The 17,525-nt window shown below is 41.1% G+C and overlaps 2 protein-coding genes across 2 annotated transcripts; one reads left to right on the top strand and one right to left on the bottom strand.

Annotated features, from left to right (window-relative positions):
• Window positions 1-1,460: 1,460 nt before the first annotated feature.
• LOC104457249 (GDSL esterase/lipase At2g23540) lies at window positions 1,461-3,472 on the bottom strand. The gene is made up of 5 exons (XM_010072186.3): window positions 3,030-3,472; window positions 2,668-2,798; window positions 2,327-2,575; window positions 1,983-2,238; window positions 1,461-1,846 (listed from the first exon to the last, which is right to left on the bottom strand). Exons 1-5 carry the CDS (start codon window positions 3,295-3,297, stop codon window positions 1,623-1,625), a joined length of 1,128 nt encoding a protein of 375 aa, XP_010070488.2. The 5' UTR covers window positions 3,298-3,472; the 3' UTR covers window positions 1,461-1,622.
• A 2,260-nt stretch (window positions 3,473-5,732) lies between these two features.
• On the top strand, window positions 5,733-9,886 carry LOC104457248 (cell division cycle-associated protein 7). The gene is made up of 5 exons (XM_010072185.3): window positions 5,733-6,158; window positions 6,951-7,187; window positions 8,138-8,221; window positions 8,739-8,868; window positions 8,945-9,886. Exons 1-5 carry the CDS (start codon window positions 5,878-5,880, stop codon window positions 9,542-9,544), a joined length of 1,332 nt encoding a protein of 443 aa, XP_010070487.2. The 5' UTR covers window positions 5,733-5,877; the 3' UTR covers window positions 9,545-9,886.
• The last annotated feature ends 7,639 nt before the right edge of the window (window positions 9,887-17,525 follow it).

Here is a 17,525-nt window from a genome sequence, read left to right as displayed (position 1 = left end):
AAGGTTTCCTCTCGTTTCCTACCATGGGAAGTTTGAGGGTGACGATTACTTGAGAAGATCATCTATGTTTTAATGACCCTTTTTTCCGAAATTCGGTTCTATCCTTTAAGGCCTATCCAATTTCTCCAGTGGAATTTGACTTAAATATTGGTGACATCACAGTTTTTGAGTTTTTCCTCGTCGTCCAATATAACCTCTGAATTTTTCTTCTAAATTATCAAACTATTTAAAATCAGTTTTATATCGCTTGACTTCAAGGCGGCTGCTGATTTGAGGCTGCAAACCTCCATCACGAGGATAGTAGGTGTGAGTGCGCGCACATCCCCAAAAGGATAGAGAGAGAGAGGGAGGGGGAGAGAGACTCCACCCTCGGGTCTCATAAAATCGATGATTGTACCACATTCGGTTTATAACCCCGACTTCTGTAGGAGGTCTCATGTGACTCCAATTGGATGTGATCGCATTGTTCAATCTTGTGGTACAAGTGGAGCCCCATAGATCATCACGGTTGTCCCAATCTATTATTGAGTATGAGTCTCGACAAGATTTTCCCCAAACAAATCCAACTCGGAGGCAATACCTTTCCGGGTGATGCTATTCAAGTTGGTAATGCTCACGGCTCACGTACATAATCCAATGCCAGGAAAAAATTATTGTCGGAGCCTAACACACGGGATCCACGCCCTTTTAGTGCGGTCTGTATCCAATATCTATCGGTGTTGTTTTAGGGTTGTTCCTACTACAGTGGAATCGTTGGGAATGGCTGATATCCATTAAAGAAAGACTCCTTTTTTCCTACTTTATCTTCAGTTAGCTGGGATATGAATTTTATGATGACGTGAGCGGTCAAGTCATGGACATTAAGAGAATTACCAATTTAGTTTTAAATTCTTCAATTTTACCGTGTAATATTAGACATTTATGTGAAATTCTAATATATATCTTTTAATCCATTATCGCCGAGAATCACTAACACGATGATCCACAAGTTGTCAATATTAGCAAGCTACATAGGATGATTAGCAATTACTAAATGCTACGTCAGCAATTTCAGAGGGCAATTGGTCAGAAAGATTACATTGGAATTTTGCATAAAGATTTAGGACCATATTAGCGGAAATGAAAAGTTTAGAACTAAATTAACATCCCTACAATGCATTTACTTTTAGGGCTGAATTGGTAATTATGTCCATGGACCTTTCATTAAATTATTCTAGAATTGGTCGGACAATGCGCCGTAGTAAGTACACCAACAATGAGCAGTTTTAGGTAAGGTCTTACAAATTGCAAACCTCATCGTGCTAGATCAACCTCCCGTAACTACAATTATGGGGTCTAGAATAGATTGCCTGCGCAATTTAGTATAAATTGGGCTTAAGATTTAATAAAAATATTACGTCTAATTCAAGATTCGAACAAGGCGATATGGCTACGTAGCTAAATAAAATATTAACAACATGAACATTGAACCATAAATATAAATATAGAAAGAAAAGCTAAATGTCCTTCATGTAATTCGAAATTTTATAACAGGGTTACAAAGGAGCATCGTGTGCTTGTAAATGCACGAGCGACAATCAGTTCGACAAAGCGCGGCAGCACTTGGTCACCGATAATTAGGATCAAAGATCTCGGAGTTTTCTGAGATTCATGGGGGTGATGTAGCGGCTGTCGCCGTCGACCAGCTGCTTGGCAAGGATGATGTTGGCAGCCTCGCTCGGGTGGTACGGGTCCCAAAAGACGTGCTTTGACCGGTCCGTGCACATGCTGGAGGTCGGACCACATGGGACTATGCCGGCAAATTGGCCCCCGTTTCCACAGCATGCCCGGTTCGCCGTCGTGAATCCTGTGATTCCAAAGCAAGTGCACATTCTCTCTCAACAAATAAATCTAAGTTCCGAGTTTATGTCTGTGAATCGTGTTGCTTGTTAAAACATGATAGTAAGTGTGTATTTTCTGTATCTGTATCAAGAAGACAGTACCGTATTTGTCGTAGTTGGTGATGACTTCCAGGACCATGTCATAGACGTTGGCATGGACAAAGGTGGCTCCCGGGAGGGTTTTGGTGAGCTCGGCTAGCAAATCCGTCAACCTTCCGTTGTACTGCTTCGCGAGTTTGTTCGGCAAGTCGACGCATTCGTCTGGGTTTAGCTGATTTATCGTCTTCTGATAAGGTATGCAACCGATTGGGCCGACGTTCCCGAGCACAAACTTCCTAGCATCCAGCTTATAAAGCCTCTGCAATCGACATGGCCCCGTCAGATGCTGTCAAACGTAGCTCTGAGGGTCATCTCTCGAGGACGACCATGAGAAGAGATTTACGCACCGTTAGTTGGTCTCGCAGGTGGCTGAGCATGTCGTCGATGAAGGCATCAGGGGTTTCAGAGATCCGGGCGCCGACGGAGAGGACCGGAAGCATGTAATTGTTGAGGAAATCGTTCGCTCCAATTGTGATGGAGAAGATGGATGTCTTCATTATGTACTCCTTGGCCTTTGATGCGCCTAGCAACCCATCAATCTGTTTTCTTGTGATGTTGAAGTAGTCCACTTGGATGTCCATGCTCAGCCTATTGACCTGCACAAGATACCCTTGTTCACGTCAATTAGTTAGTGCAGAAGAATGCAAGATCTCTCATGATAATAAGGAGAAAGAGTTTGAGTTCGGACGAAAATCCTTCCGGTTGCATTCAGAATGCCTCCTCCCCCGGACGCATAGTTCACTCCACTCAATATCGCTTTCCCGGTCGTGTTCGGGGCCAGAAAGGGTACTGCGTAATGTGGTTGTCCCAGTAATTCTCCTGGGAAGAGCAGAAACGAAGAAAATGAAGAACACCATAGTTTACTGCCAAATTGACTCATGAAACACAGTTTTTCATCACTACAATTGCATTTGTCCCTTCATCAATTTCAACAGCAAGAAGATTCTGCAACGTGAAGTTAAGTTTAGACATCATGTATTTCCCAGCCTTTTGACGACCCGAAAAAGGTATCTAGCTCTGGGATTTAGGTCTATGATCAAGAACACATACCCACAATGTCCCCAATAGTCCTCCCATTGGTGTACCTCCCTGTCGGTATCCCTCCCGATGCTGTGAAATCGATCCCATTCGGACGTATATTCGCCCGAGAGAGAGTTGGCAGGTAATTGTTGTTCCCTGCGTCGACTAACGAGTCGCCAAAAATGAACGAAGCTCCGAGCCCTAGAGAATCGCTGTCGGCTTTTCCCAGGAAGCAAATGACATTCGCCAGCAAAAGAGCCAAGATCAGAGTACAAGGTTGAAGCCGCGCCATTGCCATTGCCAGTTCGCTTTGCTGATCTTGGCTTTTGGTTTTAGCTGGGATGTCCTAGAACACCATGTTCGTTCGACGCTGGTGCGCTAGTTATAAGCAACCTTCCTGTCCACCCATTAGAGAAGAAAAAGAGGGACGGGCGATTGGCGAAACTTGTGAGCTTGAGCTTAGCCTTTAATGGAGTTGCGAATCTGGTTTGACGTTTCTTCTGCAGAGGGCAGGAAGGGTTCGGATTCGGCAAGGTTTCATTGGTGGTCGTGGTGGTTCATCGACACTTGGAACGTACCATGAAACGGTTGTGAAAAGTTTTGAAGAGGTTGTCTTTGCTTTTGTCTCAAGAAAGGTCCCACACCCACATTGGAGTCAATTGAAATGGAAGTTGGGAATTCGGACGTCGCATGTGAAGATGGGATTTTAATTAAAATGGCAGAAATTTTCGTAATTGTGCACATTTCATTACAAGTTCCCCCAAGAAAACAAAGAATATTACCTTAACTAGTACTTGGCGGAGACTTTTGTCACTGTGGTCGTGGCACAATTAGAGAGAGAGAGAGAGAGAGAGAGATTGTGGGGGTACTTGTTTAGGTGAGTGTTTGGTCAGGAGGGTGGAAAATGGTTCATAGCAAGTTTAATGCTTTTGCAAAAATTGATCCTCAGGGTAGCTAAACTTAGGTCCTCCATTTCTCTACCTAGTTATGTTTAACAAAAGCAAGAGAGGACTTAAATCCACGAGCGCTATTTGCTACACTCGGATCGTATAGGCCAAATTCATGTGGGTTCGTTAGATCGTGTAAATCCATGTGAGATCCACAAATCCTGCACACACAGCTAGTTGAAGCAGGTGCATACACCAACGTCTTCCCATTTTGATGACTAGGTTGGGTTCTCATCATCCATTTATTTTTATTAAAGATTTATAAGAAGCCTACATAACCATTTTAGTAGGGTTTTTCATTTTTCTTCACCTATTTTTTTGGAACAAATTAAGGGTTAGGATGTTGTCAAACACGTGGGTTGATTTAAACTTCACATATAATACATCCGTCATCAAACTATAAAACATGTGTTAATTCGGTTCGAAATTTTTTAATTTTTTAATTTAGTCTTGAACTATTGTGCGAAATTCCAATGTACTCCTTTCGACCAATTACCATTAGAAACCGGTGATCTGTAATTTTGTCCACATCAGCGTGTTACATCCTATGCCTATGATGATCGAATGTTACGTCAACGATATCTGACAACAATTGGCTAGAAGGGGTGCATTTGAATTTTGTACAGTAATTTAGGTCTACATTGGCAAAATTGAAAATTTTAGAATTGAATTGAATTTCCTATCATAGATTTTGGACTGATTGGGTTATTGGCCCGATGAGATTGAGATCCCAGAGGATTATATATTGGTTACAAGCCACGCATCAGATAATGCTTTTGGGCCTGCCGGAGACTACGTTTGATTGCGGAACTTTTTGAGATTGACGAGTCCAGAGAAACAAATCTCTTTATGGGCCTCGCGGAGGGTTGTTTTGGGTGGCCAAGCTGTCTATGGGCCTGATTGGCATCTCAAGTCCAATAAGGCCATGGAAGAGCTCTGGCCCACGTGGGTAGTAGGCTTGAAGAGGTAAACCATGTTGCATTTGGAACCTTACAAATTCACATTTCTTCTTAAGTGATTATTTACTTTGGCAAATTTTATTTTAATTATCTACAAAGAGAAGGACATAAGTCGATGAAGTGGAAGTATTATGTGCTTGTTTGTCTTGAGTTGATAAATGAAGTTGCATGACCCAGAGATTATCAAATATATTGCATAACATTAATAGTTGAAAAATAAAAAGTTTTCGCAATTAATTTGATAATAGATAATATAAAATCTTTAATAGGGTTTGGCCCAAGAATTACAAGGAAAGAAGGTGAAAATGATTTGAAGGTGTTCAAGATTATTTATTTATTCTCAATAAATATCCCAAGTCTTAAAAGGAATGTAATCACCAAATATTACGAATTTCTGTCACCAACTCTCATTCTCTATGGCCCGTCGCGATGTGGCCTCGCCCTTGTCACTGGGAATCCCGCCATCCATGGCCTTGCCAACCACCATCGCCATCGCCATTGTCCATCACTATTGGGGTCACCATAGATTCATTTGACTACTCCGAATTAAACAAAATGGTATGGCCAAAAAATAAAATAAAACAAATTAACGAAGGGTGTACTTGATACCGAAAATTGAGGATATAAACTATGGATTTTATCAAAAAGTGGAAGTCCTCCAATGCAATTCACCTAACTTGGGAACTCAATTCAAATTTTGTTCTTTTTGCCCCTGAAAAATGGAACTTGCTTGGGAAAATCCCCAGGTGGTAGACATGTGAAATTCAAAAGCAACCCAAAAAGGGAAGAGCAACGGGAAATAAAGAAATAAAAATACAGCAAGCCTGTCCATTTCCACCATTAGAGCACTAGCCAAAACAAGCTCTCTCCCTCTCTCCCCCCCTTTCTCTCTCTCTTCTTTCTCTCTCTACCCATTTTCAAAACTCGACCGTTGGCTCTCTGCGGAAAAAACCCAAGAAGAGGCCAGGAACAATGCCGACGATGAGGAAGCGGGCGAGTACCCAGGAACCCATCTCGACCCCGACCTCCCTCGCCGGCGACGACCAGGCCGAGGCCAGGAAGATGTGCCTGTACGAGCAGTCCAGGGAGGAGCGGATCAAGGCGAACCTCGAGCGGATGCAGAAGCTCGGCATCTTCGACCTCTCCCAGAAGCTCCGGTCCTCCTCCGTGCCGCCCAAGCGGACCCCGAACCGCAAACCGTCCGAGAAGTGCGCCCCGGCCCCGCCGTCCGGCCCCGTCCGGCGGTCTTCCAGGTGGGTCGTTTGCGATGGCGCCGGTCCTTGCGGGGAAGCGTTTTGGGTTTTGGGTTTTGGGTTGTGCCTGATGGTTTGTTTGGGTTTGCTGAGGGAAAAATGCGGGAGTGTGATGGAGGTTGTGGGGTTTGATCAGAGATGCTGGTGCGTTTTGTTTGGTAAAAATGTCTCCTTTGCGGTCTCAAAGTTTTGGTTTTTGCTCTGGTTTGGAGATTTTCTTTTTGCTGACCAACGCGACTGATTCCTCCTTCGTTTTGGCTTTCACGTGTGGGGGTGTGTGTGTGTGTGTTTTGTGTTAGATGTATCGTTTGGTTACTGATAAAATAGAGCTATAGGATGGAGAATGTTTTGCTTAGAAGTTAAGAACAAGGGCTTGGCTCGGATGCATGCCAAATGTATCTTGTGAAACTGGTTCCATGAAAATGCTTCACTAACCGGTGTCTTTCCTGCTATTCTGATTCGAGATGAAAAAAATGACAGACGAGAAATTGCGAGTACTTTGCTCCTAACCTGGTTTGACAATGTGATGACTTTGACTGTAGCTTTGCAGAGATAATTCTCGTTTTTTCCTTTTTCTTTAGAGTTATTCTAGTAATGTATCTTTATTCATCCTAGGGAACCAAATCAACGTATTTCAATGCTGGTATAAGTTCACACATTGTTGATTTTCTAACTTTTTGTTAGTGTACTCTTTGTCTGTAATGTTGTGGAGCTAGGTTGCGAAGCGTCACATATTGTTGGTTTTCTAATCTTTGCTTGCGTACTGTTGTGTCCGTTATATTGTGGAGCTAGGTTGCAGAGCGTCACGCCGATAAGCTATGCGGAAGTTCGGATAGCCAAGAAGGACAGGTCTTTAGAAGATGAGGGAATAATTCTGGAAGAGGGCTCAAAGCCAGAGATTTATACAGAGGAGCATGAGAAACTGTTGGGCAACACTGAGAAAAATTGGGAACTTTTCGTGGATGGGTGTGGGAAAGATGGGAAGCGGATTTATGATCCAGTCAGAGGCAAGACTTGCCATCAATGTAGGTAAGTTGGTAGTTTCTGTCTGTCATATAAACATGAAATGCACCTTATAGAAATTATATTTCCATATTAATGATAAAACAGAGTATGTCATTCGACATTGAGGTTTTCTTTTAACGACCTTAAACCTGCAACTATTAGTTTTGTGAAATACTGCTGTATGAAGTTCTTTATTGTGGTGATGATTTTACTTTAGCTTCTTTTATGCTCTAGCCTGAAGTGGACAGTGTCATCCTGGTATAAGACCTAAAATTTTGTTTTGGACTAAGTGCAACTGATGCCGCATACTTGTTTTGTTTTCTTTCATCTAGTTTTTGCAAATAGAGTTTTACCAAATGTGGAGTTTACCAAAACTGGATTCCTAATTAGTATTGTGGTCTTCTCTGATCATTTACTATGACACCTTAACCCCAAGTCTCACATTGAATGCTAAGAGCTTGTGATATGATAACTCAAGTTGGAGATTTATCCCACATTGCTGACTCTTAAGTACTTCTTTTAATTGGGTTGAGAAATGAGCAGTTTATTTAAAACTTCAATCCTGTCCCAAATGCATAACGATCTCTTCCAAGAGGGTTAAGCCCTTGAGTCAAACACAATCACTTTTGTTGACTTTGAATATATGTGCTATTGGTATATTTTCTCTCTCTTGGCATATGGCAACAAGAACTTGCAAACAATATTAGTTTCACTTAGTATGATTGGGAAAATGACATCTTTTGCACTTTGCTTTGCCGTGAAAAGAAGTGTCTTTGGAATAGGGAATATATCAATGGAAAAATTTCTCAAATTCTGCTAGAATCAGCTAGATATAAATCACTGTGCCAATTAGTATGAGGTGCCCACTATAGTACGCCTTTAACCATGTCGATCTTTTATGTGGTAATTCAATTGCATGTATAATTCATTTGATATCTTTCAATCCCGAGATAAAGTTGCTTTCATTTCAACAGGCAGAAAACTCTTGGCTATCGTACTCAATGCTGCCAATGTAACATGGTGCAGGGACAGTTTTGCGGGGATTGTTTGTACATGAGGTAAGCTTCTTGGACACACCAATCATTTTCTTCCTGTCAAGTTCTTCTTTGCTAAGGCTTTTTGATGCCATTTACCATGCTCTAACGCTGATTTTGTCAGTCAGGTAGAGAAAACATGTTTATGTTCTGATTTGTTAATTCTTCGTGCAAAAAGTTAACACTTGCATACACAACTCGTTCATAGTCTTTTGATGTCTGTCTTCTTTGACATGCCTAGGATCAACGAGTCTTCTTTTTTATCACCAACTATTTTTAAACAGATGCCTAGCTGGAAGCTGCATGTGAATTATACTATTATTCATACAATTAGTACAAGGATCCTTCACACCATTTAAATAGATTAGCAACTGGTCTATGTGTTGGCGACAGTGTTATAGAGTCCGTATGGATGTTAAGTTGGCTGGTCGCTCAAGATTAGGCTGCCAAACTTGCAACTTGCTGGGAAGTGTATGTGTATCTCGAGGCTTTGGCATATCCTAACTGCATATGTCAAACTTCTGGTTCATGTATCTTGCAGATATGGGGAACATGTGCTGGAAGCCCGAGAAAACCCGAACTGGTTATGTCCAGTTTGTCGCGGAATATGCAATTGCAGTTTGTGCCGGCAAGCAAAAGGGTGGCCTCCTACCGGTCCTCTTTATAAGAAGGTCATCTTCTCTCTCTCACCTGACCAAGTGATTGATCATCTAATGCCAAGCTAGACTTAATCCTTCTTTCTTTCAGGTAAACAAACTGGGGTTTAAGTCCGTAGCACATTATCTAATTCAGACACGCCGCTTACAAGCGAAGGAGGAAGAAACTTCAGACTTTCTTGTTCATGCTTCTGCAAAGAGGTCGCTGCCCTTCTCAGATATGGAAACAGTGGCAAATGTATCTCCCATGCTTGCCGATCATGACACCATTGCATTGACAGAGTCTGAGTCTGATCCTTTGGTACAAGAAAACTCCACTGGTCACGTTTCTGTGAAAAGGTCGTTACCCTTTTCTGGCAAGGAAGCACATGTTCAAAGTGTCAATGATATATGTTCTGCTGAAAATATTGAAAATTGTGGACAGTCCAAGCCCAAGGGACTACAAAATGGTGTCAAAGATCTCAATGTGGATTGCACTGAAGTAGTGAAAAGCCCAAAACCACTAGCTAAAAGGAACCGCCGCCCCGATCCTTCACCCAACAGCATTGCTGGAAGATTGAGGCTCAGGCGCAGAATTAGCAAGGAAAATCTGGACGAGCCGAGGGATGAGGGAGAAGTTTCAGATGTCAAGAATACTGTGGTGGAAAAGGATGACAGTGAAGAGAAGGAAATCCACTGCGCAAGCGATTGACTGCAGATGTTGATGTAGGGTTCAAAGGAAAACCCGGTAGTAATCTCTGGTTGATCGGGTAAACTGCATGGTGGTCTGGCAACATTTTGAATAGCATATAGGCTGAAAAGGCTGTGGTATATAGTATTTCTCGGTTAGCATTTGCTGAGGATTCGAGATTTAGGCCAAAACATTGTTTGAAGCATTTTGGTTCCTTTATTAGCATTCCAGCTTCTGGCCTGTAAATTTTGTCTTGCTGCAGGTGTTACAACTCAATTCGTGGTCATTTTGCATGTAAGAGGAGCACAAGAGCATCGGGACTATTAAAACAGATGAAGCGAGTATATCAGCTCAATTGACCAATATCCATGGTTTCTTAGTTTCTTGACCTTATATCACTTCCAGGCTTCTTTTAACAATGAAAAGCATGATTTTCAGGAATCGAAGATAAATTGTAACAATGATATAAAATAGTTCTTTTAGTGAAAGGCCTTTCACTAAATTTTTTCTTGCTTCTTCTAAAAGAGGAACGTGGTTTCATTGAGGTTTGATAGGTACTAGAGACCATTTGGCTCCGGGAAAGCTCAGCAATACGTCGGTATTGAATTTGGGGTGAATGATTTAGATTTTCCTAATTTGTTTATTTAGAGCTTGTTTTGTTGTATCTGAGTTATACAGAAAATATTAATACAATACAAACTCCAAGATGTGAAAGTCTGATTCCGTCGTGTTAGGATACTATAAGGAATTCAATAAATAATTTTGGAGCGTTGCGGCGTCTCTGAGCTGCTTGGATTTGCTAGAGGGATGAGACTCAGGAAGATGAAAAGTGCAGCGATGATAGAATCCCATGGGATTAAGTTGCCGGGCTGGTCCCTGCAATACATGTTGCTGGATTGCTATTGTGGTGGACCGGCTGGTCAGATTTTGATGGGAGAAAAAAATGTGCACTGCTAATGGCAGGGACTTGAATCTTGAGCAGAAAGTTAAACTAGTTTCAAGCTAAAAGGGGCTATATGGGAATCGATGGATGCTCTCTTTGAAATGGAAATGGAGAAAATATATAGGCCGCACATTCAATGGGCGTCCCGTGTCGTCTACATGTCTCGCTTTTTCTTTCTCCATTTGAGTCCTCTCTCTTCATTGAAGATATCTGCAATCGTCTCTCTTCCGTTATTATCTCCTCTGTCTCCCTCTCTTTGCTTAAGACTCTCTCCCCTCCGCCTGCCTTCGCTGCCTTCGCCTCCGGCTTTGGCAGGTTGCCTTCAGGAGCCCCATCAGCGGCTCCGATTCCTCCAAGAACCCCCGGCTGGTCGCAGCTGTTGGATCCAAAGCTCTGCCTTCGCCTCTAGCATGTTGTGACTTCTTTTCTGGTGGGTTTCGGCTTCCAAAGCCAGGCGTGACTTCTCCTTCAAAGCCATGGCAGTTTTTATTGTCATCTCCCACCAGAAAACGTCCCTTCTGTGACTCCATGGATGGGGTTTTTCCAAGGCTCTTGGCGTTCCATTTCAGGGTTTCTTGAGGTTTTGCTGCCTTGGGTTCTTTCATCTGTTGGGCGGTGTGGGAATAGGGACAGACATGCATTGCGGGCTGATTGTTTTGCATAAATAACATGCGACGGCTTAGACTTCCTCGAAAGCGCCTTGCTGACCAGGAAACCAGGAATTGGATAGAGTCGAGAGGAGGTTTGGGAGAGAATGCTTTCTATTGTATTTAGATTGATATAAATGAGGGGAGAACTCTCTTATTTATACAAGAAGCTCTTGGATTACAACCGTCAATTCTCTTTTGATATAATTGATAGGATCGCATATCTCCATTTACCAACTATGAGCATTTTTTGTCGATAATGCTTTAGAATCCAACACAATTATTGTATTATCTATCCTTGGGAAAGATCTAGAAACCTTAGGCAGCTTAGGGTGCGTTTGGAAATGTTTTTTTGGGAAATGCAAAGATCGTTGAGTTAAAGATGTTTTTTAAAATGTAAATTGTGTTTGGTAAATTGTATTGTAAAAGTCAATTGTGAAGTACTAAAATGATGTTTGGAAAAATTATATTTGTAAAAGGCTTTAGTTATTCAAAAAAAGAAAAAATGAGAGTTGGCCAGCCAAAAACAAATAGGCGGTTCGCGAAGGACGGATGATTTGAGCAAGCCGTCCGGCAAAGGTAGGTAGTTTGACAAGGGTCGCGCGACCCTTTGGTGAGTGTTGTGGTGATTAGACTTGGTCACCGTGACCCTTGCCAAAAGGATGGCCAAATCGTGGTGCAACCTGTCCGAGGTTGCGTTGCAACCCCGTTGAGGCCGTCTTGCGGTCTGCGACCCTCCGACGAGGGTTGTGGCGACCGGATCTACAACCAGATGGATCGTGTGAAGGTTGTGACTTAGGTGGCAACCTCATTGTGACCTCGCAATTTGGATTGTGCAACCCTTGTTGGAGGGTTGCGTGCAGCCGCTCGAGCCTATGGCAAGGATCTTGACAACCACATATTATCGTGATCAAATCTGCAACCAAATGGGTCACATGACCCTAAGGGTTGTGATCTTTGTGACGACCACATTTGGTTGTGACTAGATCTGTGACCAGATGGGGGTCGCGCGTGGAGGTTGCGGTGCATGGCATGGCGCAATAACTACTTGTCATTCATCGGCGATCTCTCATGGAGAAGGAGTAGATGAATAGTGAGGGCACTGGAAAAAAAAAAAAAAAAAACCAACGAGGATAAGAAGAAATTTTTTATTTAAGAAGAAGGCTAAAAGAAGATGAATAGTGAGAAGGCCAACATTTTCCAAATGGGGTTTGAAATTTTTTACCAAAAACCAACGATTTTTAGGGGTTAATTTAGGAAACGCACCCTTAGATTCTTTTATTTGGTCCCCCCCGAGATTTAGCTCAATATGCCGAGAAGGGGAAAAGTCTCCATGTGCCCAGCATTTGGAATGCTAAAAGCCTCCAGGGTTTAATAATTTTTTTTTTTCCAATATTGCCCTTGTTGATAATCATGTTTTTCTTTTTTGCCTTAGAAAAACACTATTAATCGGGCTTTTAGCCTCGTAGATCTCGTTGAGGCATTTTTTAAATGGGGTTTGAAAATCCTTATTTACCAAACACCCGAGTTCAAGAGTGCGCTACCTGGAGGCCGGAGAAGGACCTCAAGGATCTTTGGGAGTTCAAAGTGGCTTCATCGCCAAAGGCCACCTCTCCTCCCAAACACACCCTTAGATCCATTTTCTTTTCCTTTCTTTTTTTCTTTTTCTTTTCACCTCAAAGCTACTTTGTAAAATATACACAAAAATGAGTTCCTAAACACGTTTGCATTCACTCAAAATGCCCATTCACTCAAAGTTACTTGGGGAAATGAACCAAAGGATAAAGCTATATTCTTTATTATTATTATTATTATTATTATTATTTTTTGGTTAATACTTTAAAAAACCATAACTTTAATTCTTGTACTAATTTTACCTTTTGTCTCCTAAAAAGCTTGCAACTTTAGGTCCCCTCCCCTAAACTCTTTTTTGTCCTATATAAAAGCCCAGACTTTAAGTCTAATTCTAATTTTACTCTAAACTTTTTTTGTATCATAAAAAATCTTAAAATTTAAATCTAATATCAATTCTACCATAAACGTTTTTTTTTAATCTCATAAAAAGTCTTAGCTTTAGATTCATTTTCAATTTCACGTAAATAATTTTTATTTTATAAAATATTACCAACTATATAGCTCTTCGTCAACCCATTGTCAAAATCGCCACTAGAATTTTGCACTTGTCAATCTCTCATTCTTGGAAATGTTTTATTTCTCACAATCAAAATGCTTGTGCTTGGGACGTTGAATAGCTGTGCTTTGGATTTTTTCATCTCTTGGCTATCAACGAGAAATTTTGAACAGAATATTAATGTTGGTAAGTTTTGCATCAAGTAAAAGTTTATGATTTTTATAAAACTGTAAAATTTTTAGGGTAATATTTGGATTGAACGGTTAAATTAATGGAAGATATAAAGTTGGGCATTTTCTTAGGTAAAAGAAAATTTTATGTAGAATTTGGGCGAGACTTATAATTGGAAGTTTTTCATGAGACAAAAGATAAAATTGGGATAAAAGTTAAAATTGTAGATTTCTTAGAGTATTCAGCCATTTTTTTTTTACATCGAAATAAAACGTGTTTGCCTCCGTTAAAGCAAAAGAATCACAACCCTGAATACTCGCCTCACTCGGGGACAATAAATGGTCGCTGTTTTTTTTTTTTTTTTTTTTTCCTCTAATCTCTGCCTCGCTTGCTCTGTTTTTCCGATATCAGGGACAATAAATGGTCGCTGTTGGCAAAGATCTTTTTCGTCCTTTCACGCAAACTCCTCTTAGGGTCGTACGGATTTATCCAAAAGCAAGCAGGCAATTCGCCGCTCACGTTGCCTCCCCTCTTCCTTTCTTTCCTAACTGGGACAGTGAAGGGCCACCTCGTTGGGGGTCCGACAGTGAAGGTCATAGACCAAAAAAAAGAAAAAAAAGAAAAAAAGACCTGAAGTTTAAAAATTTTTCAATGAAATATATGGGGAAAAGCGGGATTAGACAAGGGCTCCTTGATGCATCAGGCCGTGAATGTAAAATGCACGAGACTTTCTGCGCGGTGAACGACGATTTGTTTCGACCCTGTTCGACTTAGTCGAATATCCAGTCCGGAAAGCAGAAACCAGACGTCCACTTTGACTGAGGGAGAGGCTTGGAGGGATCTTTGACGCGAGTCCTGCACACGGTCGTTCCTCTCTGCCATGGGAGAGGGAAATGCACGCTGGAGCGACTCTGGTCCTCTTCATGCCCAAGAAGATGGTCAGCTTCTTTTCGAGGCCGAGACTCCCCACTTCTTCAGGATTGTCCTATCCGACCACATTCAGAGTGGGAAGCTCGTGAGCCTTCGATTCGTCCCAGTTACTTATGCATTTTTCTTTCTTGTAACTTCCTTTTGCTGCCATCGTTTCCGTTTCTTGACGCTCGGATAGAGACTTCTCCCTGGCAAAATCAATGCAGACCCATAGGTACTAGAGTTCATGCAGATTTAAATTAACTCTAGGAATTAGCAGCTCCTTTTGGTTCCATGATTAATCTTTTAGTGACCCAGTTAAAAAAAAAAAAAAGCAATCTTTTGCTAGTTCCATGGAAAAGAATTGCTGTTTTGTTGATGTCGCTGTAGATGAAGCTCTGTCTCTTTCTGGGTTTCGCTGTTGGTTCCTGGGTGGGGGCTGTCTTTTTTTTTTTTTTTCATATTTTATTTTCTTTATACGAGCCTTTTCTAGTTTTGTCATTTGGTTGCTTTGCTTGTTCTTGTGCGTGGTTGCTTTTAGTATAAACGAAAAGTCTTTCGTATGCTTTTGTCTGAATATTTTTTCCCACATAATAAGACATTTGGATAGCAACGCGGTGTTGTGGCGAGTTGGGTGATACTTCTTGGAGAGTAATGCTAGACGCATTGCGATCGATCTACAGATGTAACTGGTTTAGAAAGTCGTGGATAGATTGCAAAGGGTGTCATTATACTTAACATTCAACAAGTGATGTGTATTTTTAGCAGTATTCTATGCTCGGTTTAATCAATGAGTCATACTATATAAGTAGCGTACGCAATCTGATTGCTTGAGATGGGTGAATCTAATGACGGGTGATGGGAATGTTTCATTTTCAATAATGTCAAAAGATCTTTCTGCTTATGTATATTCACTTTTTTACCACGTAATGAATACACCTTCGATAAGTAATAGTTCCAAGCAAACAATAAAATCCTCCTGCCTGACTCCAAGTATCTGCCTAAATTGTGCTCTGCTTTTTATATAGGCGATTCCAAAAAAATTCGCCAGAAGATATGGGAATAATTTCTCCGACCTAGCATGCCTCAATGTGCCTAGCGGTGACGTTTGGAAAATGGAAGTGAGGAGGCAAAATGATGACTTTTGTCTACAAGATGGTTGGTCAGACTTCGTCAAGCACTACTCAATCAAACACGGTTACTTCCTAGTCTTCAGATATGAAGGAAACTCTGTGTTTCATGTGGTCATATGCGATAGGAGTACTTCAGAAATCAAATACCCTATGGTTTCAAAAGAAAATTGCAGAAATTCTAAGCCTGGCGACGAGCATTTGTTGTCACTATCAGACAACGATTTTCAGTCATGCAAATGTAAAAGGAGGGAATTGCCATCATCAACACAAGTTCGATCCCCGAAGAAGAAGAAGACAAAATCACCAGCTGATGATGGCGACTCTTTGTATGAGCCATCCATGGAAACAAGCAGTTATAGTGGGTCTCAAGAGTGGACTGAAATTTCAAACGACAAAGAACGTCAAGTAAGAAAAGGTAAAGATCATCTAATTTCAAGCTTTAGAAGTTGGAGAAAAAAGTCAAAAGATCAAAAAGGAAAAAAAAACACTGGAAACCTACTAAACCCTGTGAATCTGCTGTTTTTTTTTACTCCAAGTGAAAAGGTACTTTATTAATTTAAAATAAAATGACGTCTTTGTTGCAGATGTTCATGATGATGGACAAATCTCCGATGGCGATCATTGCCCAAAATCGGTGCCTTGTTTGAGTAGCCTACGATTCAGAATTGCAGAAGAGGTCGAAGTGCTTTCAAGGACTGCTTCTTTTGAAACCACGAATCCAGTTTTCATAGTTCTCATGCAACCATCCTATGTTCAGCCTCCATACTCAATGGTAAGGAATGAGTTGGGTGCTTAATACAATTGCTGGAATTTCTTAAGGACTATAATTTGTTTGGTGCATCCGTTTATGCTTCGATTAGGTTAGGGTGGTGACCTATGTACCGCAAGGGTCTAGCTCAACGTAGCGCATACCTCCAGACCAGCTAGGTAAGGAAGCCAAGTGGTAAACATGGGATGGGATCCACTCTACTCTGGCAGCTGAGGGGAGCAGATACCCAAAAGGGTACCTCATGAATTCCTCCTTACCACTTGCAGCATTGGTGTAACTAACAAATAGACATAACAGAAGCATTATTGATGGACCTCGAAATGGTCACTAACTGTTGATATAATAGAGACTCAGGAGACGACACTTTAATATATCACTACACCATGATTCTTCTGTCTTTACTCTGTGAAGGAGAATTAGATTATCTTACCCTTGAATGACATCCGCTTTTTCCGCTCCAATTTTTTGCAGAACATACCAGCTGCATTTTTCATGACACACGTCTCTAATACTAGCGGAATTGGTTGTATGAAGTTACTCGGCTCTAGCGGGAGGGTTTGGACCATCCAATACCATCTTGGGATATACCGCGCGAAACCAAAAGTGAGGGTCCAAAGCGGTTGGGGAGCATTTGTGCTGGACAACAAATTGCAGAAAGGTGACGCCTGCGTCTTTGAATTGACAACTACTGGTAGCTTCAAGGTCATCATCTACAGAGCCAATCAATGCTCAAGTTGTGGTTATTCATCTAGTAAGTCACAAAAACTTACACTTGTCCATTTTTCTTGTTCATGCTACTTGACTTTGTTATATACAAGACATCTGAAGCCTCTGAAAACACGCAAGCGTGATATGTGAAGTACCATAAGGCTTTTCCATTTTGTTGGACTTTAAATGATATTTCAAGTTTTCATGAGATAAAAAAAAAAAAAAACAATAGGCAACCTTTTACGTAAAATATGTTAAAAAAAACACAGTACTTTCCCTGCTAATTGTCACTACAGAAAAAATAAATACCATTTACCTCAACAGAAACTAGATACGATTTGAGGATTTTGTTCTATCAAGAGTGCAGATCAACCTAATGACATAAGTGGTGGCGACCGTATTGTTTTTATTATTATTTTTTTGTTCAACATATTTTGTGTAATTAATCAATCGATATTTTTTGCCTCAGTAATGGTCATTATTGTTATTGAGAAGAATTACGGTCATCATTTCATTCATGGGAAATATTACCTGAAAAATTATTAGTTGGTCATGTTGGTTCAATGTTAATTTTATTGTTTGGATTATTTT

Source organism: Eucalyptus grandis, chromosome 8 (genome assembly GCF_016545825.1).
Source record: "Eucalyptus grandis isolate ANBG69807.140 chromosome 8, ASM1654582v1, whole genome shotgun sequence".
Lineage (NCBI taxonomy): Eukaryota > Viridiplantae > Streptophyta > Magnoliopsida > Myrtales > Myrtaceae > Eucalyptus > Eucalyptus grandis.
The sequence above is the reverse complement of the archived record's forward strand: the minus strand, read 5'-3'. Positions and strand labels throughout refer to the sequence as shown.